At 47.5% G+C, this 23668-nt stretch overlaps 1 protein-coding gene across 1 annotated transcript in view; it reads right to left on the bottom strand.

The window, feature by feature from the left end:
- Nucleotides 1-23668, bottom strand: part of LONP1 (lon peptidase 1, mitochondrial) — a 48010-nt gene that overhangs the window by 2687 nt on the left and 21655 nt on the right. Inside the window, exons 6-16 of the mRNA XM_074939193.1 lie at nt 23040-23169; nt 21883-21966; nt 20918-21138; nt 12351-12489; nt 8927-9105; nt 7520-7607; nt 5835-5957; nt 5047-5163; nt 4606-4746; nt 4353-4518; nt 2904-3112 (exon numbers count right to left, since the gene is read on the bottom strand). Coding sequence (XP_074795294.1) covers nt 2904-3112; nt 4353-4518; nt 4606-4746; nt 5047-5163; nt 5835-5957; nt 7520-7607; nt 8927-9105; nt 12351-12489; nt 20918-21138; nt 21883-21966; nt 23040-23169 — 1597 coding nt within the window. The remainder of the gene's footprint in view (nt 1-2903; nt 3113-4352; nt 4519-4605; nt 4747-5046; nt 5164-5834; nt 5958-7519; nt 7608-8926; nt 9106-12350; nt 12490-20917; nt 21139-21882; nt 21967-23039; nt 23170-23668) is intronic.

Below are 23668 nucleotides of genomic sequence, written 5' to 3' on the forward strand. Positions count from 1 at the left end.
GTCCATGGAACATATCTATGGACGACCATGTGGCCGCCCTACAGATGCATAATAATGGAAATATCATTAAGGAAGGCTACTGACATTGCCTATGCTCTCATCGAAGGGGTCCGTATCTGCTGAGGAGATGTTGCCGATGCTATCTCATACACAGTCCTGATACAAGATGTTATTCCTCTAGAGATGGTCTGTGCAGAGAACACTTGTCCCTTCATGTGGTCTGTGAGGTGAAGCATGAAACAATTCAGTTCTGTTCAGATAAAAGGCTAGACACACCATCTAACATATGGAGGCGCTGTTCCTCTGGGGAGGAAAGTGGCTTAGGGAAGAACACAGGCAAATATTCAGCCTCGTTCAGAAGAAACTGGGAGACCACTTTGGGTGTGGCTAAAGCATTACCTTATCCCTGGAGAACAGCGTGTAAGGAGGCCACACCATCAAGGCCTGCAACTCACCCAGCCTCCTGGCAATGGTGATGGCTATCAAGAATGCAGTTTTCTCAGATAAGAGGGGCAGTGGACAGGAAGCAAGAGGCTCAAATGGAGGCCTCATCAGCACTGTTAAAACCATGTCCAGACCCCACAAGGGGACAGGCTCTCCGACCAGAGGATGCAGGTGAAGAAATCCTTTCAGAAATCTCATCACCATAGTGTTGGAGAAAACCGATTTCCCTTGGATAGGGGGATGAAACGTGGATATTGCTGCCAAGTGCCAAGCCTAATTTCTGAAGGTGCAGCAGGTACTCTAAGATGTCCTGGATGAAAGTCCCTGTTGGACGGGTTCCAAAACACACCAAAATCCTCTTCCACTTCACTAAGTAGGCCGTCCTAGTGAAAGACTTCCTGCTGTTAAGTAGGACCTGTTGGAGAGCCTCTGAACAACACTCTTCCCCCTTGTTCAGCCATGCCAGAAGGTGAACAGAGCTGATCACCAGATGTAGCTGTGGTCCGTCTGAGGTTGTCATGATGGAGGAGAAGCAGCATGGGAGGCTGGACTGACAGCAAGGAGATCTGAGAACCGGCACTGTCTCGGTCATGCCAGGGTAATCAGGATGAGTCTGGCTTGATCTGCCTTGAGCTTAGCGATGACCTGGGGAATGACTGGAAGAGAAGGGAAGGCATACAGCAGTCGATTGTTAGCTGCAGTGAAAGGCGTCCCCTCCAAGAGCAGAACAGGCAACACTTCCAGTTTTCGCTTGTTGCAAACAGGTCCATTGTGGGGATGTCACCAGTGCAAGGACTCCAGAACTGGTGGAGGAAGGTGAATCAACCTGTACAGAGAATGCAGGGCAGAGTGGTTAACTGTCCTGAGCTACATCTGAAGAGGGAGAAGGCGCAAACCGGACCACCTGGATGCAAGTGGACATGTGGCCCAATGGGCTCAGACACATGTGGACCGTCGTGGAAAGCTGACATTGCAGACTGAGGCACATCTGTGGAATTGCCTACAAGTGGTCAGTCGGCAGGCTGGAGTTGGGTGGTTTGACGGCTAGAAGAAGGGGTTCAGGAAAGATTTCTTTCACGATGCAATCCCCATCAAGTATGGGCTGTAACTGTTTGATGATATTCTGTATGGGTTCCAGTGGGGTGGTAAGTGGTGTGCAGTCAGTGTTTTTTCCCCCCGTATTGAAGCAAGTTTTTTTGAGTGTCCTTGTGTGACACTCTCCTCAGAGCAACCAGAACCATGAGCCACCATGTTATCTCTCTGCCTTAGCAAGAGAGCTTTGCTGGAGCCTCGACTGTGAAACAGCTCCTGGCCATCCCAGTCTGTCTGCCTCACCAGCCAACTCCTCAAGACTCTGAAACCAGTGCAAACCTGGTCTTGCAGGTAACTTTCAGTGAACCGCAGTCCCAGAGTTTCCCAGGCCTGTCTCCCTGCAGTGTGTAGTCCCTCTCACTGGACACTAACAGCTATTAAGTTCACTGCCTCCAAAGAGACAGTGCACACCTTGTTCCTGGGTTAAATCTTGCAGTTTGCAAGCAGAGCTCAGGGTCTGAGGACAGCACAAGTATCTTCTCTCTCAAGCATGGTCCTGGCCCCATTACCATAGTATCTGTGCGCCTCCTGCTATCTTCACAGCCTGCCTTGGAGGTAGGAAGTGCTATTATCCCCACTGTGCAGATTGGGAGCAAGGCAGAGACACAGGGTAACACTAAGGAACATCTACACAGCCTGTGGCAGTGAGCCTCCCAGCCTGGATCAACAGACTCTGGCCAGCAGGACTTGCGCTAACCCACTAAAACCAGCTGTGTAGAGGGCACAATGAGGTTCTGGCTCAGGCTGAAGCTGGGGCTCTGCAACCCATCCCCTTCCCTGCACTCCAGCCTGTGCTGCAACGTCTACACAGCTAGTTCTAAGCCAGCTAGCTGAGTCCCGCAAGTCTGAGTCTGTCACCCAGGCGGGGAGGCTCGCTGCTGCGGGCAGCGTACATATACCTAGTGTGAGTTAGAGGCCTATGAGGATGGAAGTTTTACCAATGTGACCTTGCCCAGCTCACTTTCCCAGGGACTCCGGTGGAGCAGGGAATTGAACCCGGGTCTCCTAGTTCTCAGGCTACCACTTATCCAAGGTGGAAGTCATTTCACCTCTGGGCCTGGGTTTCCCCATCTACCCAACAGGGGCAATACTGCCTCAAAAAGTGCTCCAAGATCCTGGCTAAAGAGCAGTGTGCATAGTATCACCTCGCCATGTGCTTGCTGAGGAAAGGAGCTGGCAGCAAAGGTCATGTGAATATCTTCCGGAGTTGCCAGGAAAAATGTCATCTTTTAATTTACTCAGGTATTGCTGCTGAAAGCAGGTTTTCTACACAGTGCATGCAACTGGGCTAAGAGGCTCTACCTCAACATGCCAGCTCTACCTGTCTAGGTCCTTATACAGCCCCCATGGACCCAGGGTCTCTTTACCTCGGGCACATGCAAGTGGATGTGGGAGGTCACCAGAAAGTCATTGGTGGGTTCCTTCTGCATCAGGAAAGCTCGAGCAAATGTGTAAGCTATTTTGGCGCTCTCCTTCATCACATCTCCCAGTTGGCCTGTTATTTCAAGGGACCCATCCTTGTTTTCCTTGTCTTTGGGTCGCCGCAGGGACGTTTCAATAAATAGAGTGGAACCTCCTATAAAAAAAAGAATATAGAAATCTTTAGAAAAGTCCAACAAGAACCAGACTAGTGTGCTGTTAATTGGTTGGATAAATTAGTTAAAAAAAAAAAATCACACAGACACTTTAACGACAGTCTCAGTCAGCAGTTCAATCGGACCCAGTAAGCCACCAGAACACTTGCAACTCCTCCCCAATGCAAACAGCATTCCGAGCAGTGCTCTCAGGTATTTTGGAGCCAACAGGAAAAAGGTCTGATGGGTACACATTGCTTCCCTTACAATCTCAAAGTGCTTTATTCTAAAATGCTTTTCTGAAAAAACCATTTACCTGTTGAACCCATCAGGCCTATTTGAAACCTGTTACTACACAGATACCGCCTGCATTTTCCTCTGAAGAATTCACGCCACTTGGACGGGTCCAGGCAGCCCTGCTTTTCAATCCTACAGATATTTAAGCACCTCCACACCACCCTCATGATCTTACTGATTTTTCCTGCTTAGCCCTTCTAGGAGCTTCAGTTCCATAACCCGCTGTCCATCAGGGAATACACTGGGGCAGAAACAGAAACATTCTGGCTCCCAGAAGCAGCTTGTGCCCACCACTCCATATTCATTTTGGTGAATATTTTCCCCTGAACATAACAAAGCGCTCTGGGTTATTAGGAACCCTCTCTGACAGAACACTAGTGTGCAGCAGCAGTCTTCAGATGAGGCAAGAGGGCCAGCACATGCTACTTGCACTCAAACCAGGAAGCAAGTGAGACACAGTCCATATGCTATGGTGCACCATCCTTGTGTACCTAGGTAGCACATCGTGCTGCTGGAAGATAACGGGTTTATGTATGCACGCCTACAAAAGTCTTTACATTCAGAATTAGTCCCTCCCACAATATGAAGCCTTGGAGAAGAAGCACACTGGCTTGAAGCCAAGAGGGGTCTGATATCAGCTTTCAGCAGAGAACAAGTCAGGAGCTAAACTAGCCACAGGAGGGAGTTTCAGTAATGCTAATAAGGTTCTCCCAATGGACCAAGAGGGGACATTTTACTTCCTCTCCTGCACAGCTGCTTTCAGAAAAAAGGCATGGAAACTTCAGAGGAGCAGTAATTCAGCTTCCCAGCTGCTGCTCCCCATTCAGCACCAGTAACTCTGCCTAACTGGCGAAAAGGAAGTGAGTTTCTCCGGGAAGCATGAGCACCCATGACAAATGCCCACCTTGCTAATCCCCCATTGATTCTGCTGCAGCTGCATCTTACCCATAGCTGTCCAGGCCAGGCCCATCACCACTCCAGGAGGAGTGAGGTCATACATCCGATCCACAGTGAAGATGGGCTTGCCAACAAAGTCCTGCAAGTTTTCAGGGGTTACCTCAACTGTGTCTGCTTCTCCACTGACAATCTTATAGGCAGATTTCCTTAATACCTGTGCAAGAGAGTGATTAGTTACTGCAGAAAGCTGCCAAGGCAGAAAGCACACAGAGGAGGAACTTGACATTCACAGCACCCTCACCTTCTCCACCTGCTTCTGCAGGTTCCTCACTCCACTCTCCCTGCAGTACTGCTTGATGAGAACAGTCAGCACATCTGATGAGATCTTGGTCTTGGTTTCATCCAAACCACTCAGGACACGTGCTTGAGGGACCAAATACCTCTGAAAGAAATCAACCACCATGTGTTCTCCCCACAACTGAATGCTTGGTCATCCCATTTCACCCAACTTCATTCTGATCAATGAATGCTTTCTAGACATGCCTAGGACTTGTCTCCAGTGGAAATCCAGTATTATCCAGTTGGGAGTGCAGGTCTCTTTTGGACCCGTTCCCTTGAACACTGGACTCAAGTTGACTGGTTGTGCAGAGCAGGTTTACGCTGCTAAAATACCATTTTCTTTCGCTTGATGCAGTCTGTGCACAGCAGCACCTAATGGTTCGTTAGTAAGGTAGCTTCTCACCTCTGCAATTGCAAGTTTCTCTTGTGCAACATATCCTGACACATTGATCATTTCCATTCTGTCCCGCAACGGCTCTGGGATGGTGTCTGTCACATTGGCGGTACAAATAAAGAGCACCTGAATATGATACGACAAGCCTGGTTAGCTGTTTCTCATGGGCATGCTGCTTCACTTTACTCTAACCTCAAGTTCTATCTCCCTACTGTTGGGAAGTCAGATTCCAGAGCAAGCTGTTCTCTGCCCCCAAGTCAATTAGTCATACAGTGGGAAGTCAGAATGCTCTGATGTGACCATGGGGAAGTGGCATTTGCCACTGTAACTAAAGAACAGGGACCTCAGCAGCAGCATGTGGAAGAAACCCAGATGAACATCCACACTGAAAGTCTCCCTTGCAGCAATTCGGAAAGCAATTATGTAGGTAGGGCACTGGCATCCTGTCGCAGAGAGCAAGCCCCGCTTTGACCAGTTAGAAGTGGAAGAGGAGGCCCCATGCTCACTAGCTGGCAGATGATGCTACGACAGCAGCATACAGCTGGCTCCCAATCCAAGGCTCAGGCGCCCATAGGAATGGAACGTTTTCAGTACAGTGTGTATAGGTTTGGACCTGCAATCAACTCCAGTTAAAAATACTTATATGGAACTCCCCCCGTGTCTCAATTACATCTCCCTGGGCACAGGGAGTGTGTTCTATCCTACCACCTTGCTCACTGAATCCTCAGCGGTTTTAATGGCTGGGGCATCTGAATATATTTGTAAGCTTCCATCTTAAACACTCAATGGAACGATACCTTTGATAAATCGACAGGAACATCAAGGTAATGATCCAAGAAGTTAGAGTTCTGTTCTGGGTCCAGCAGCTCTAGAAGGGCTGAGGATGGGTCACCTTGATAGCCTCGCCCAATTTTATCCACCTACAAGTGACAGAAGAATTTAAGAAAATGTAGTAGCATGAAAAGCTTCTTACCAGGATTCATTTTTACTGCAAAGATTTCAGTGCATTTGTTCATGACGAGCAGCTGTTTCATACCCCTGCTCCACCAGAATGTAATTCTTCACAAAGACCACCTTACTCAGGTGCACCCATGCAGCAGCACCCTGTCCCCATGGCCTCTAGGAACTAGCATGCTTGACAAGAAATGGGGTGATTGTTAGTACTCACAGGACAAAAGTTGTACAGAGGTGATCCACACTGGCTTCTAAAGTGTCGAGGAATCAAAACGTGTGACAGCAGCAGATCAAGAGCGGCTGCTTACAGCAGCCCTGTATCTTTCTTTGAAAGAAGTGTCTGCTTTTATGCATTAATGCAACATCACACTGCCAAGTGCAAGACTTGTCATCAACACCATCTGAAATTGTGTCAGGGTCAGTGATGGTTTTATCTTGACTTTATTATACTGCAACTTTATGCACGGTTTGCCTTCTTGAAATATTTTTTCATGCTAGTGGAAAGTGTTGGGTTGACAGCCCAGAGTCCTATAACTGCCTGTGAATCAGGATCAGCACAGATGGTGACAGTTCTGCAGAAAAGGACCTAGGGGTTACAGTGAACGAGAAGCTGGATATGAGTCAACAGTGTGCCCTTGTTGCCATGAAGGCCAATGGCATTTTGGGATGTATAAGTAGGGGCATTGCCAGCAGATCAAGGGACGTGATCTATGTCCAGTTTTGGGCCCCACACTACAAGAAGGATTTGAAAAAACTGGAAAGTGTCCAGCGGAGGACAACAAAAATGATTAGGGGACTGGAACACATGACTTATGAGGAGAGGCTGAGGGAACTGGGATTGTTTAGTCTGTGGAAGAGAAGAATGAGGGGGGATTTGATAGCTGCTTTCAACTACCTGAAAGGGGGTTCCAAAGAGGATGGATCTAGACTGTTCTCAGTGGTAGCAGATGACAGAACAAGGAGTAATGGTCTCAAGTTGCAGTGGGGGAGATTTAGGTTGGATATTAGGAAAAACTTTTTCACTAGGAGGGTGGTGAAGCACTGGAATGGGTTACCTAGGGAGGTGGTGGAATCTCCTTCCTTTGAAGTTTTTAAGGTCAGGCTTGACAAACCCCTGGCTGGGATGATTTAGCTGGGGATTGGTCCTGCTTTGAGCAGGGGGTTGGACTAGATGACCTCCTGAGGTCCCTTCCAACCCTGATATTCTGTGATTCTATGAAATTAAGCTTCTTACCCCTCATGCCACTGCCTTAAATCCAACCTAAAGGAATTCCCCCCCCACACACCCCACTAGGGCCAGAAGGAAAATTGGGGTTTTGTGCCCATTCACCCCCTATGCGGAGTCATAGAATCATAGAATATCAGGGTTGGAAGGGAGTCTGCCATTTGGTTTAACTGTCTCAGTGCCTAAGTGAGTTAGGAGCCCAAACCGCACTGAAAGTGAACAGGACTTTGGAAATTTGGAAAAGTTACCCTTGGAGTTTCCCTGCAGCCTGGGGAAGAGCCAGGAGAAAGATCAATACATCACCTCATCGATCAGGATCAGGGGGTTTTCTGTCTTGGTCTTTTTTAGGCACTGGATTATTTTCCCTGGCATTGCTCCAACGTACGTCCTCCTGTTTTATGAGAGACCATATTCATGGAAGATGGATAGGATAGTGCACATATCAGATAACATATCATGCAGTTGAGGGAATAATCTGCTTAAGAGGTAGCTGTGCGTAATAAACCCACGTGCTTGATTCTACACGGTGTCCATATTATGTTCCTTCACCATCCTTAGAGGTTTTTAAGGCCCAACTTGACAAAGCCCTGGCTGGGATGATTTAGTGGGTGTTGGTCCTGCTTTGAGCAGGGGACTGGACTAGATGACCTCCTGAGGTCTCTTCCAACCCTAATATTCTATGATTCTAAGATACGAAGCCTGTCAAAGCCAAGATACATGAATGCTGTGTCCTAGCACAGGTTGGACTATATCTCTATACCCAACTGGTTTTGAGTGTTGTGTCCAAAACCAAGATAAGAAAAGTACAGAACAAAAGAACAAATTAAGGAACTATTATGAACAGGTGAGTTGGATTTTAGTGGCTGGTAGTCATACTATAAATACTACTAACCGAAATGCGTATCAATGAAGCAGGGTGGGTGAGGAAATATCTTATTGGTCCAACTTCTGTTGGTGAGAGATACAACCTTTCAGAAGTTGGTCCAATAAAAGATATTACCTCACCCCTATATCCTTGAAGCGCACCGTCTGTAGAAAGTGAACACACTGCGAGAATTTGCTTCCCAAAAGAGGGTCTGTATGTCTCCATTTTGTATTGTTCTGCTTTGTCTTTGTGCAATACATTTGGTTATGTTTGGTCTTGAACACTTTAAAGAATGAACTGCAAATGTAGTCAAACAATTGGCTACATCCTTTAGTCAACAGCATAGAGTAATTGGAAAGGTATTTGGGGCAAAGTTATAGAACAACCAGAGAGGAGCAGAGAGCACGATGTACTTTTTAAAAAGAAATTCATTTTTAATTAAAAAAAGAAAAGGAGTACTTGTGGCACCTTAGAGACTAACAAATTTATTTGAGCATAAGCTTTCGTGAGCAGCAGCGCACTTCATCGGATGCATCACAAAAGCTTATGCTCAAATAAATTTGTTAGTCTCTAAGGTGCCACAAGTCCTCCTGTTCTTTTTGTGGATACAGACTAACACAGCTGCTACTCTGAAACCTGTCATTTTTAATTGATGTTTGTTTATTTTAAAATCCTGCCCAAGTCATCACTTTAATAGCTTCCCAAAGACAAATCTTCTACTATATCCATAGGATCCCGCTCTTGACTATGGGAATTTAAATTACATGCACATTTCATCGTCAACTAGGTCACTGTAAAGGTTGATAAAAACTCATTGGGGTGGGAAATGCTTGAGTTAAACTGACCTGTGTCCTTTGATTTCTGCCACATCAGTCATTCCTCCAACACTGAAGCGGAAATACTCTCGGTTTAAGGCTCTAGCGATGGAGCGGGCAATGCTGGTCTTGCCAACCCCTGGAGGGCCATAAAAACAAAGAATCTTCCCTTGGGTTGATCCTCGCAGCTGGCTGACTGCTATGAATTCCTGATGAACAGAAGATGCATTACAGGTTAAGTACTGGGCAGCCACACATTCAACCAGGAGAAAAAGAACATCACAGTTACACTGAGGAAGTTTTTCAGTAATGCAGGACTGGAGGACTGTACCCGACACCAATTATACCCAAGGAGATAGGTAAAAAATAGCTCCTCCAATTGACCTAGAAGGAGAAGGCTGGTAAAGATCCTACGGCACATCCTCTCCTGGCTGGGGCACACCAGGCTCCCATGGGGCAATGAGCTGACAGCTATATTTGGAGTCTATGACTTAGGAAGTGGGATTCTATGCCTCTCTCCTACCCTCACTAGTTCTTACCTGCCTCTCCCAGTCAGTGTGCACTCCACCCCTACTGTTCAGTGTTCCTGAACTACTTCCCCGTTGTTAGAGAGAGAGAGAGAGAGAGAGCGCGCACACACACACACGTCACAATTGCTTGCCTCTGCTACAAAATGAAACTGGACCAATACTTGCACGTTTCACTCTGCAGGACATAGCTCTTGTCAGTTTCACCCAGTTGCAGGAGCATGGTTCTCTGGTTTCTAGCAAGTTGCTGTAACAGATGGCAGCTGCACAGAGTGTGGGCCTGTGCGTCCACAACAGGCTGGAGCAGCATGCCTCTAAGTGGTTTGAGGTTGTCTGAGCACAGGGTACCCCAGATAGTCAGGGCCAGATTAACCTTTTGTGGGCCCCCATGGAGGCAACGGAGCACGGTGCGGGGAGGTCAGTCCCTGGAGCGAGGGGCCAGCCAGGGGCAATGGGGCATGGCAGGGGCAGAGGAAGCCCTGCTCCTCCCAATGCGAGGGCACTATTTACAAACTGGCAGTTGCCAGACGCACAGTGGCCTGCCTGGCCCTGTGCTGCCAGCGTGCCCCTTCCCCTTGGGGGCAGGCCCAAGCCACACCACACAGCCCCCCTGCCCAACATCCCCCAACTCGATATGGCCAGAGGCCCCCCAGACCCATCCACAAATGCACAGCGCCCTGCACAACACCACCCCTGCCCACAGCCCCACCACAACTGCCCAGCACCCCCCACTCCCTAGTGCCCCAACACACAGATCTTCCCTGCCCCTTCACAGCCCAGCACCTCCCCAGACCCACTCCCCAAGCCCTGCCTCCCAGCTGCACTCACTGGCCCTCCTGGGAGGTGACTGTGTTTGCCAGGCTGAGCTGGCAGTGCAGCCAGGGCTGGTCCCAGAGCCAGGAATCACTCCAGCCCCTCGGGAGTGGCGTAATCAGCGAGGTCAGGACCTGCCCTGGCCAGGGTCCCTCAAGACGCACTTGACTGGAGGGGCCCAGCCATGCCTTCCACACTGTTCCCCCCCACCCCCAGCTGGGACTGGCCAGGCTTCTGCACCAGTCCCAGGTGGCTCAGCTCCGGGGAGACAGGTGGGGCCCCACAGGTGATGGGAAGCAGAGACTGCCCGGAGCCGGAGGTGCACTGCGGTCCGGCCAGGGGCAGAGAGGAGCCCTCGGCCAGCTGGCGGGCAGGCCTAGAGGAGCAAGTGGTGGGCGGGGGGAGCCAGCGGGGTCTTGGGGCGCAGTGCAAGTGGAGCAGGCCGGGGCCCCTTCTGAGCATGGGCCCAGCTCCATGGAGCCACTGGCGCCATTGTAAACCTGGCACTGCAGATAGTTATGGTATATACCATCCTTGCCCTACAATCTGAAGTCCACCGTCTGAGTGAAACCTCAACTGCCCCGGCAGACATGGTAACACTCTATTCTTTCTGAGAAGGCGGAGCACTGTGAGGATGCAGTACAAGTAACTGTCAGACTGTGTCCTCACAAAGGCAAAAGTCTCATTTAGGGCAGGCTGAGACACCACCAGCTAGCTGCTCCCGGCTTATGCTCAGCCACTTCAACCTGCTCTGCACAGATGACCCCACAGTTACCCTTTGTCCCAGAGAGAGACCTTAAGATAAGTGTTCACCCATGCCCTTCAGTGCTCTGTCATGCATGCTGCCAGTGTGCAACCAGGGCAAGAATAGCCACTGCGCTCCTCTGCTTACACAATCCATGTAACTCAGTGCACAAAAAATGCATCTGCACCTATCCTCATATCAGCATGTGAGCTGTGGCTACCTGATGCAAGTAGTCCCTGCACCAATCAATACAGCCACCCTAATACTGTGCAGTGCAGTTGGAGTGCATGCAGATGAACGACAATGCAATTCTGTGGGACACAGCACAACACAAAAAATGGCACACTTACATAGTTCTCTCTCATGTCTGCTTATTATAGGGCAGCCTTGCTGAAACATACTTACAGTATATCCCCAGCAGCTTTTTCCAACGGCAGGAGGTAGCTAAGGTGGAAGGGGAGCCTGGTGTGTACCTTAAGCTCTGTGTTTCCTGGATTTTAGAGGGTTAAATATAGACGTACTCTACATTCTGGAAGGGTATGTGGCACGGCTGGTAAACCTGAACTCTGCTTTAATGGGCAGCGAATAAATGTTAATCAGGAAACTATTTCCCTACAGCGTTTGCTCATTTGCTCAGCCCCACCCAGTGGCAAAATGGTACACAGTGGTTTGAAATCAGAATAACAATCTTTTAGGTCAGTGGTTCTCAAACTTTTCCAGTTGTCGCCACCACCACCGCTCCCCACCCCCCTTACCAGTAACGGAATCTGTCTGCGCCCACCTTCCATTACTGCACAGCCAAGGCTTCCTCAAAAGCAGAGCCTGGGCTGAAGGCGGAGATGGGGATGGAACTGGGGATGGGGGAGGAGCTGGTCTGGGTGTGGAGAGCAGATGAGGGCAGAGCTGGAGCAGAGCTGCGACCAGGGGCAGAGCTGGTCTGGGGGTGGAGAGGGAGTGAGGGTGGAACTGGGCCTGGAGATGGAGCAGGACCGGAGCTGGTCTGGGGACAGAGCAGGGCTGGAAGTGTGGCACTCCCTCCCCACCCCTAAGGGGACTGCCACATGCCCCCCCGAATGTTCCTCTGCGCCCCCGTAGGGCGATGCGCCCCACACTTTGAGAACCATGGTTTTAGATGTCAATGACAATTCAATAGAGGTGGGACAAAAATCTTGGGTTCTAGTTTGAGACCATTGAAAGTAATAAGCAAACTACCCTTATGCAGACAGAGACACTAAAATACGCTGCCACCCATCCTACACCACCACAAGGCTCATGTATCTCCCCCATTAGACACATCAGGAAACAAACTGTAAAGAGAGCCATGAGCCAGGCTGCACAATGCCACCTAGAATGGCATATGCTGCCTTACCAGAATTCGCTTCTTGACGTCATCCATTCCATAGTGATCCTCCTCCAGAACTGCCTGGGCTCTGGTCAGATCCAGGTTCTCCTCGCTGCATTTACCCCATGGGATGGATGTCAGCCAATCCAAGTAGTTCCGGGTAACACTGGCAGCAGCAAACAATCAGAACAGTCAACATCATAAAAACCCAACACACCAGTGAAAGAGAAAGTTTCATTAAGACGAGTGGGATTTAAACTGTACTCGTGGGGGGCACAGGGGAAAATGGATGGAATGTCATATCAGCTTTGTCACCTACCCCTAGGCTACTGTTGCAACATTGTTTTGAAAAATACGAACACCTCCATTTGCAGAAGGTCTTCGATATCTGGCAGGGTACAAGCCCTTGGATTAGGAAGTGTCTTTTCTTTGTCACCTGAAATTCTGTTCAGGTTTGGCTGAAACAAACGGTTGAAAATCGACCCTCTCTTTGGCAGCCTCCCAAAACGATGACGACACATGAACATTCTGAGGTTGGGCTAATACTGTGACTGGAGCAGCAGCAGCGGGCACGGTCCTAGCAATGCCTGGGAGGCGCTGCCAATGCAGATTTAGAGGGAATGGGGAAAAGTTGCCAGGCTGGGCTTCCCCTGACCAAGCAGCCCTAGCTACTGGGGAGGGGAGAGAAAGTCACAGCACCTCCTCCATTCCCCCAACCCCAATGGCCCACCGCACTCCCTCCGGGATAACAGCCTTCTCCTGCTGCCAGTTAATGCAGTTAGTCCTGTAGCTCAAGTGGTAGCGATCTATGCTGCTGTATGTACTGACGATTCACAGTTCAAACCTGGCTGACAATGCATGATGGGGAGTGAGAGCTGTGACAGTTGTAAGTAAAAGTTTGGGTTTCCCCCCCATAAGAACACACACACAGGAAAGTACAAAATATATTTTTAAAAAACATTATTTAGATGGCAAAGGCAAGTTCTCAAAAGTTAGGAAACTTTCCCTGGCCCCTGCAACAGTAAATCTGCACCCTTGTGGTAGGCCCCACATAGTTTAACGACATAGTCACATCCTATTTTCCCCACAGGACCCCTGCCTCATTCAGCAAGTGGGACAGACTCACAAGAGGCAGATTTCAAGTTGCACAAGCAGACTGAGTCTGCCATTTCCTAATTTTAAAGTGCTTGATTCTGCAACCTGAAGAACATTCATTGAACACTTGTAACAGTTTATATATTAATGTTCCATATGTTTTCTTATAGGTGGGACGGGCAGCACCACCTACAGGTGAGTCGCATCATACGTGCATTTAACTTATGCAAATTCAACTATACGCGCTTGGCAAAAAAAAAAGAAAAAAGAAAAACAACAAGATACCTGTAAATAGTGCGGGCGATTCCGCCCACCATTCCATCAATGAGCATATGCCCCGGAGTGAGCGTGAGAAGGGAGACGTGAATCTGCTGTTTCCTCAGTCGGTCTCAGTTCCCGCGTGCCTCTCATAGTGTGAGCATCTCACCGCACTGAGTGGGATTCTAGTGTTTAAAGATACTGTACGTATTTTTTGTACAACATGGCCCCTAAACGCAAGCCAACTACTTCATCTGGTGCTCAACCAAAGAAACAGCGATCTGTTCCAACGCCGGAGGAAAAACTGGCTGTGTTGGACTTATTGAGAGACGGTATGTTGGTCTCCAACATGGCGCATAAATATGGCCGCAACGAATCTAGCATCCGTGCCATCAAGATTAGAGAGAGAGAAATTTGTCAGGCTGTGGCATCAAGTGCTTCAATAACTGCTAAGGTGACGAGCCAGGTGCGTGTAAGACTTTAGTGAAGACTGAAAAGGCAATAAACTTATGGCTGGAAGACACGAACTGTAAACATGTGCCTATCGATGGCAACACGTTGCGAGAAAAGGCTCTTAGCCTCTACACGCTGTTCAAACCTCCCACCAAATAGGGACAGCCTTCTGATGAGAAGGAATTCAAAGCCAGCCAAGGTTGGCTTAACAGTTTTAGGAACCGCTTCAACCTCAAAAACGTGCAGACTTCTGGTGAAGTTGCATCTGCCAATGAAGAGGCAGCAAAAGCCTACCCCGAACAATTAAAGAAAATCATAGAAGAAGAGGGCTATCTTCCAGAACAAGTTTTTAATGCTGACAAGACTGGGCTCTTCTGGAAAAAAATGCCCAACTGCACTTACGCTTCGAAATCAGAAAGACAAGCCCCTGGCTTCAAAGCAGCTAAAGACCGTGTGACTGTGTTGTTTTGTGGCAATGCGGCCGGGCATTTAATAAAGCCGGGCTTGCTCTACAGGGCTCAAAATCCCCATGCTCTAAAAGGCAAGAACAAAAATCTCCTGCCTGTGTTCTGGCAATCAAATAAAAAAGCTTGGGCGAGGGCAGCATTATTTCTGGATTGGTTCCACAAGTGTTTCGTTCTGGAGGTCAAGTTGTACCTTGAAGAGAAAGGACTGGAAAGTGTTGCTGATCGTAGACAATGCTCCTGGCCACCCTGCGGCACTCCAGTTTGTGCATAACGACATTGAAGTCGTCTTTCTCCCCCCCAATACCACCTCCATCCTCTCAACCAAGGTGTGATTCGCTGTTTCAAGGCCACGTACACGAGGCTTACGTTCTCACGGATAAGTAGCGCTATGGATGCTGATCCCAATCTTAATGTGATGGAGCGTTGCAAGTCCTTCAACATTGCCAATTGCATCACTTATATTAAACAGGCAATGGATGCAATCAAGCCTGAAACAGTCAATGCATGTTGGTGAAACCTATGGAAAAAGTGTGTGAATGATTTTAAGGGTTTCCCAACAATTGACAAAGAAGTGAAACGCACTGTTCAGGTGGCCAGGCAAGTGGGTGGTGATGGCTTCGTCGACATCCTTGAGAAAGAAATTGAAGAATTAATTGAGGGCCAAAGAGAAACATCGACTAACAAAGAGTTAGAGGAACTGATAAAATCGTCTACAGAAAACGAAGATGACGACAACGACCAGGAAGAGCCAGCAAGTTGGAATCTTCATCAATTTGCTGAAGTGTTTCAAGCAGCGAAACACCTGAATGATTTAATTTCTGAATACGATCTCTCTATGGAACGAAGCCTCAAAATCACATGTAGTATTACAGACGATTTGAGACCGTACCGTACCAAGAAATGTTTGAGCAGCTCAAGAGACAACAGCGACAGTTGCCGATCACCATGTTTTTCAAGGGAAAAACAACCAGCTGCAGATGAGCCTACGCAATCAACTTCGAGCTGAACCAGAGCCACCCACTTCGTCTACGACTCGCTCTCCGTCACCGCCATCTTCTGGATCGACATCAAGCCCTGACGACCCCCTGTAATTACCCCCTGTAATTAAAAATACAGTACTGCAAAATTATATTTTGCATATGTACTCTTTATTATATACTGTACATTACTGTATACATGCATACATATTACTGTAGAGGGTTATATACACAAAACCATGTACAGTATACTGTACTTTATGGGCGATTTAAGGGATTTTCAAGGGTAATTTTGACTATATGTGATTTTTGCCTTACGCACTGACTTTAGAACCTAATCCCCACGTAAGATGCGACTCCACCGTATTAAGGTTGCCTAACCCTTCCCATTAAAAGACTCTTTACCCTTGCAAACCTTAACCTTTCAGACTGAAGTTTTACATGTCAGGTGTCTGCCTCAGGCTGAATTTTTCAGCCAGCAGGTTCAGCCATTTCTCAGAACATACATTGTTTTACCCATGTGAAGAATTTTCGCAACCTCTTCTTTTAAAAGCTCTAGTACCCACATGCTTTGAAGCAGGGACTTGGGGAAAAAGGGATCACAGTTCACACGCTCAGTAGAAACTTTAGATTTTAGCAGCTAAATTCCCAAAAGATTTTTTTCTGCACTGAGCATGCTCCAGGCCAAGGATGAATAGAACGTTCCCTGCAATTGCAGTTGTGGGCTGTGCCAGGTCCAGGCACCAGAGCGGAGAGCAGGGAGCCTGTCTCTCTTATGCTCTGAATGACCTTCCTGTTGGGCCTAAGCAGCATGAAGGAAGAAGCTGCCTGGTTTGAAAGCAGAGGTGACAAGAGCTGGACCTGCAGGGGGAGGGAAGCGGGAAACTGGGACTGTGAGCCTACATAGGGAGGGGAGACAAGATTGGATGAGGAGCCAGGATGGGTGAGGGAGGATTGGGACTAGCTGGGCAAGGAGATTAGGACCGAACCAGTGGGGGGGGGGGGGGGGAGGAGGAGGAAATGTGGTGGGGGTGGTAAGGGAGACAGGTCTAATGAAGAACTGGAATACAAGGGTAGAACTGTAACTAGCTGGGCAAAGAGAATGGGAGAAAGATCTGGAGGGTCCAAGGGAGAAGAGATGGGACACTGAGTTTGGAAGAGGCACCTGGGAACGAGATTGGGAGCTAATGGGAAATGGGTGACTGGATGCCAGGATGAGGGAGAGGGATCAGCTGAGAAGCTGGTGGGGGATTGGGACTGGCTAGACAAGGAGACATAGTGGGAGTGAGAAGACTAAGTCTTCCTGGGCAAGGAAACTGGAACTAGGATGAGAAGACAGGAGTGGGGAAGAGATAGGACTGGACAGAAGGGTTCACACTTTGAGGGGAACTGGCAGCAACCAAGTCTATGCCCACTAGGGCACACACTACTCCAGAGCCTGGAATGGAATGCACGGTTTCTGAATCTTGTCATTCCTCTGCTGTCAGCAAACATCTGTGAAACTAACGGTCAAAGTGTGTCTCTTTCCCCTCTAGAGCTGGTCCACACAGAGGACACCAACCTACTACTACTATCAGTTGCCACAATATAATCAGTTGCCACCAGTAAAATACCACAAGGTGGAATTTGTTTTTTCTTCAGTTTACTTTTTTTTAAAAACTAGGAAACTGCACACAAACAGAACTATGTGAAAAGAACATTATTAAGGTTGTAAAGTCAAGCACAGTGCTCACAGTCCAGATACCAAGATACTGGGGCTGGAAATCTGAGCTGGGTTTCCAGCATGACTAAGCAAAGAATTCTGTCTATGCCAGCAAAAATATTTAGTATATTTTAGATGCAAAGAGATGCTATGGCATTCACTGTGTGACAACTACACAAAATGCTGCTTTGCGTTGATGGAGCCTGAGTCACAGTGAAATCTCAAAATCTTGGGCACAGGTTCATCTATGCCAGTATTTTCCAAATGATGGCTCCTGACTCTCTTAAGTGGCCCCTGGACCCCTGCTGAAAGTTGCCCCCACACTGAGATCTGAAATGGCACCCCAGGGAGCAGAGGAAGGGTGTAGGTATGTCTGTGCACACATGTACACACACACACTGTATATATACAATGATGGGTCTCCAAAAAGACCAAATGCAGTTGATGGGTCCCCTTTAGTAAAAGGTGCGGAAGCACTTAGAATATCAGGGTTGGAAGGGACCTCAGGAGGTCAGCTAGTCCAACCCCCTGCTCAAAGCAGGACCAATCCCCATTTTTTGCCCCGGATCCTGAAACGGCCCCCTCAAGGATTGAACTCACAACCCAGGGTTTTGCAGGCCAATGCTCAAACCACTGAGCTATCCCTCCCTCCCCTTTGGCCTGAGCATTGGCCTGCTAAACCCAGGGTTGTGAGTTCAATCCTTGAGGGGGCCCTTTAGGGATCTGGGGCAAAAATTGAGGATTGGTCCTGCTTTGACCAGGGGGTTGGACTAGATGATCTCCTGAGGTCCCTTCCAACCCTGATATTCTATGAAGCACCGCTCTACACTCCTGAAAGCCCACATCAATGGGCTGATTATGTTGCAAAAGTGATTCAACCTTTTGCAATTCCCATCCTGCCCAAGCATTTTCAATCAATTAACAAGAGTTATGTTGCTGAGCCACTGTCATATGACAGATTAGCCTCTTGTTTCTTGCTTCATATGAAATCTAGAGCCCTCTTTTAAGAGCCAAAGCTGAGCTGCTTAGGGAGTGAGTGTGTGAACCCTGTGTGAGCCTTGTGCTGAGCAGTGGGGGATGGGACTACATAACCCTTGCTAATTACAACCTAATGGGTTGTAAGAAATGATTTCTAGAACTCCCAAAGAAAACAGTTGAAAGTAAATTGACACAGTGAGAACAGAAATCAAAGGAATAATTATCTATAGGAACTACAGTAAGTCCATAAGGGAGAGCTGGATACTGACTCTACACAATGCGAAGAGAACAATACTATGGAGCAAGGAGAGCAATCCCCACACTGTAGATCAGTGTTTCCCAAGCAGTGCGTCCTAACCAACCAGAAGGTTGTGGGAAGGGTCTACCATTACCACCACAAGCCCATCTCAGCCCCACGCCACTTATAAGAACAGCCATACTGGGTCAGACCAAAGATCCATCTTCCGACAGCGGCCAATGCCAGGTGCCCCAGAGGGAATGAACAGAACAGGTAATCATCAAGTGATCCATCCCGTCGCTCATTCCCAGCTTCCAGCAAACAGAGTCTAAAGACACCATCCCTATCCATCCTGGCTAATAGCCATTGATGGACCTATCCTCCATGAACTTACTGAGTTCTTTTTTCAACCCTGTTATAGCCTTGGCCTTCACAACATCCTCTGGCAAGGAGTTCCTCAGGTTGACTGTGCATGTGTGAAAAAATACTTCCTTTTATTTGTTTTAAATCTGCTGCCTATTAATTTCATTTGGTGACCCCTAGTTCTTGAGTTATGAAAAGGAGTAAACAACACTTCCTTATTTACTTTCTCCACACCAGTCATGATTTTATAGACCTCTATCACATTCCCCCTTAGTCGTCTCTTTTCCAAGCTGAAAAGTCCCAGTCTTATTAATCTCTCCTCATATGGCAGCTGTTCCATACCCCTAATGATTTTGTTGCCCCTTTCTGAACCCTTTTCCAATTCCAATATATCTTTTTTGAGATGTGGTGACCACATCTGCACACAGTATTCACGATGTGGGCGTATCATGGATTTATATAGAGGCAATATATTTTCTGTCGTATTATCCATCCCTTTCTTAATGATTCCCAACATTCTGTTAGCTTTTTTGACTGCTGCTGCACACTGAGTGGATGTTTTCAGAGAACTATCCACAAAGAATCCAAGATCTTTTCCTTGAGTGGTAACTGCTAATTTATACCCCATCTTTTGTGCATTACTTTGCATTTATCAACACTGAATGTCATCTGTCATTTTGTTGCCCAGTCACCCAGTTTTGTGAGATCCTTTTGTAGCTCTTCACAGTCTGCCTGGGACCTAACTATCTTGAGTAGTTTTGTATCATCTGCTAATTTTGCCACCTCACTGTTTACCCCTTTTTCCAGATCATTTATGAAAATATTGAATAGGACTGGTCCCAGTACAAATCCCTGGGGACACCAATATTTAACTCTCTCCATTCTGAAAACTGACCAATTATTCCTACCCTTTGTTTCCTATCTTTAACCAGTTACCAATCCATAAGAGGATCTTCTCTGTTATCCCATGACAGTTTACTTTGCTTAAGAACCTTTGGTGAGGGACCTTGTTAAAGGCTTTCTGAAAATCTAATTACTCTATATCCACTGGATCCCCCTTGTCCACGTGTGCGTTCAACCCCCTCAGAGAATTCTAGTAGATTGGTGCTGCATGATTTCCCTTTACAAAACCCATGTTAACTCTTCCCCAACAAATTATGTTCATCTATGTGCCTGACAATTCTCTTCTTTGCTATAGTTTTCCTGCCCCGTGCGTGCCCCAGAAATAATCTGGGGAGCTGACTTGAGTACAGTGCTCCAAGTGGACTCTGGGTTGCATCACAGAGCCCTGCCCTCACTGGGGAGCCCTGCCCAGCTTGCGGTGCTGTCAGTCACCACAGCTCTGGGTGGGAGGGAGATTACCTCATGCCTCCCTGGGGCAGGGAGTGCCAATCCAGGTGAGCAGGGCACCTGAAGGGGGTGGGGAATCCTTTCCATGTGCCACCACCCCTCTGCAGGCAGGGGCCATGGACAGCCACAGACCCCAGAAGCAGTTGCTGATCCGCCCACCTACCCCTTGGAGGCTGGGACGTCATGTGGGGCCAGGGGAGTCAGGCCCCTTCACGACTCCAGGCGGGAACTAGGGGAAGCTCACTTAAAAATAGAGCAGAGTGCGATTGAGGGGAGGGGCAGCTGCCAGGTGGGGTTGGGGGGTGCAATATGCTGCCAGGTGACTTGGGTTGAGTGTAGGGCTGGGGGCACAACTGGGTGGTATAGGAAATAATCACAACGAATGCCTCCAAAATGCATTTTTTGAAGGTTAAAATCTAAAAAGCTGTCTAAGAGCTTCCAGGGGCCAAAGGGGCTGCTGGACTCCCATTGAAAGGTGTCCCCTCCCCACCACCTAGGAGCAGAGGAGAAGGAAGTGGGGGGAGGGGTGCGCGCGCGCACACACACACACACACACACTGTATCGGTGAGTCACAATAAGAGACAACAGGCAGTTGGAGGATCCCTTTGTAAGAATGCAGGGAACCACTGCTCTAGGTGCCCTGTGGCACCGCACACATTTCATACACAGCTCTAATTAATCCTCATTGCAAAGAGCATTAGTGTGCACTCACTTGAATTCCGAGGAGTGATTGTCCAGCAAACCAAGTTTGTTCAGCTCTTCATCAATCACTTCCATGACATGTTTTGGCACTACGAGATCCTTTAGCCGCTCTCGGAATTTCTCCTCTATGGCATCTTTGTCCTCCTTCTCTAGGCCTAGCTCTTTCTTGATAATCTTCAGTTGCTCTTGAAGAAGATACTTGCGATGAGTCTGCTTGATCTTCTCCTCAACCTAGACACAATGTGCACAGTAACTTTAACCTGTTATAACTAACCCCCTCACTCCCCAACCCAACACCATATGCCTCCAACCACTTTCCAAAGAGATCTGAATGAACTGGGAGTTCCCCAGCAAGAGAAGATTCAAATACCCCTTGGAAAGCATTTGCAGTATAGTTCTACTCTAAGGCTCTAAGAAGTGACTAAGAATAGCATTGTGGAGTCTCAAATTTATTGCATTTCAATTATTCCTTTGTCACATGCGTTCATTTTACAAGTAAAGGTGGCTCCAGCCACTTAACAAGGCATCATCTATTCCCCAGCTCTTGGAACTAGAACTGAGGCCCTTTCAAAGCTCCAATATCTAGATCACACCCCTTTCTTACCCTTCTTGCATGTTTTGTAAAAGTCAGTCACAATTCTTCATTGAAATTAAAGTCATAGAATATTTACATGTGCAATATGAAGTTTTTGTAAATTAAAAGTGACGTATACCTGTCAAAAGTATACATAAAGTACTATACTTCCTTCGATTTCTGTCTACTTTCTCATAATTTACAATGCATGCCCAAGTAATTAATGCAAATTAGTGAGGTTTTTACTTCACAAGACTAAGTACAGATGACACTGTTCAGTTGCGAGACATGAGATGCCACCACATAACTGCTATTACTTAGTGTTCCTCTATGTTGCCGTGATGAGTGCAGGATAAGAACTTGTAAGACAGGGAACGTGCCCTGTTCCTTTAGAGCCTCACCTCCCGTCCAAGACGCTGCTGGAGTTTGCTCAGCTCATACTCTTTCTTCAGGAGAGAGAGGGCCTTATAAAGCCGTTTGGGAATCTGAAAAAAACAACCACCCAGCAACAAACTATGTCTTCAGACTCATCACAGGCCTGTCAGCACTTGACGAGAAAGGCTACTGCCTAACGACAGAGGCTGATGAGCTGTCACAGTGTTCTCCCGTGAACCTACAACTCTCCAGCATTCATAGGTCTGGCGAGACTGGTGCAAAATAACTTCTCCATTCAAAAAAGAAAAAAGAAAAGGAGTACTTGTGGCACCTTAGAGACTAACCAGTTTATTTGAGCATGAGCTTTCGTGAGCTACAGCTCACTTCATCGGATGCATAGCATATCGTGGAAACTGCAGAAGACATTATATACACACAGAGACCATGAAACAAAACTTCCTCCCACCCCACTCTCCTGCTGGTAACAGCTTATCAAGATAAGCATGTACAGAAGCACATCCAATGGCTTCAATGCATAAGATAACATGACACAATCAATCTGGACAGCCAACATCTAGCAATATGGAACTGATGGGAAAACTCAGCTGTTTGCCATCAAACCAGATGCAATATATTCCTCTCCAACCAGTGGGCAAGCCACCCCTCACTGATTCTACGGTCATTCAAATGCAGGAAAGAAGATAAAGATTTGTTTTACCTCTCATAACTCAGGCTGATAACAAGGGATGTATTTTCAAAGAAGATACAGAGCTAATGCCCTCCTGCAGTGTTCCACCCCTCCCGCAAGGATACAATGTGATAAAAAGGAATAACTCCTTAATGCTTTAACACTTGGCAAGGGAGCTCCATTTTGTGAGACCACTGGATTATTCCAGTCTATGATCCATTTTAAACAGATTTTGTTTCTTTTACCTAATACAGTAAGTGTCATGAGATGCCCACTTAGCATTACCATTCCAATTTAGCTTGCAATGGAGACCATCTCTGGGTGTGTAACACACACACAGATTTAATTGTCCACTGAAATCAAGCCATAACCAAATGCAAAGCTAATGTGTCCTCAGTGTAGACACTAGAGAAGTCATGACAAGTAATGATGCATCTGCTTTGAAAGAGGCAGCTATATGAGGGGATTCATCAGTTAAAAGTTTTTTCATCTTACATTGGTTTCTTCCAGGATATCCTGCAGCTCATGCGACTCGGCCCCCGTTAACGCTGCACCCATGTCACTCAGATAGATTGGGTTATCTACCACTCGTTGCCCTGCCTGCATCATCTGAAGCACCGATTCTCTGAAAGGTCAATTAGAAACAAGAATCAAAATGTCTAATAAAAAGTAAATGGTTTCTTTGATTTAATATTCTAAGAATACAGTACTCTCCCATTTTCCCACATGGCCTAGGGAGCAGCTGAAACTTTTGGATAATTGGGCCTTCGGCTAAACAGGCATGCTATTTTAATGCTTTAGATGCAACATAGGGCTACGTGGGGACACTATTCAGAAAACTGAAATTATACCGTATTAGAAATTCCTCAATACAACCAACAAGACAGGAGAGACGAAACAGCAATTCAGCTTTCCATCTCAACCAGCGCTCATGGGGTGACTAAAGTGAGGAATTATTGGTGGCTCAGCCCAGTCTTAATGCAGGCAGGATCTATGGAAGTGTCCCCCACCCAGCTCTGCAGCACCCCTGCATCTCAGGAATCCTAAGCCTAGCTTGGCAGTTGTGGCAAGCTTTTGTTGTAACATGTCTTAGACTAAGACCCATGTCAGGTGACCAAGCTACA

This window comes from Natator depressus, chromosome 25, assembly GCF_965152275.1.
Source record: "Natator depressus isolate rNatDep1 chromosome 25, rNatDep2.hap1, whole genome shotgun sequence".
In the NCBI taxonomy this organism is placed as follows: domain Eukaryota; kingdom Metazoa; phylum Chordata; order Testudines; family Cheloniidae; genus Natator; species Natator depressus.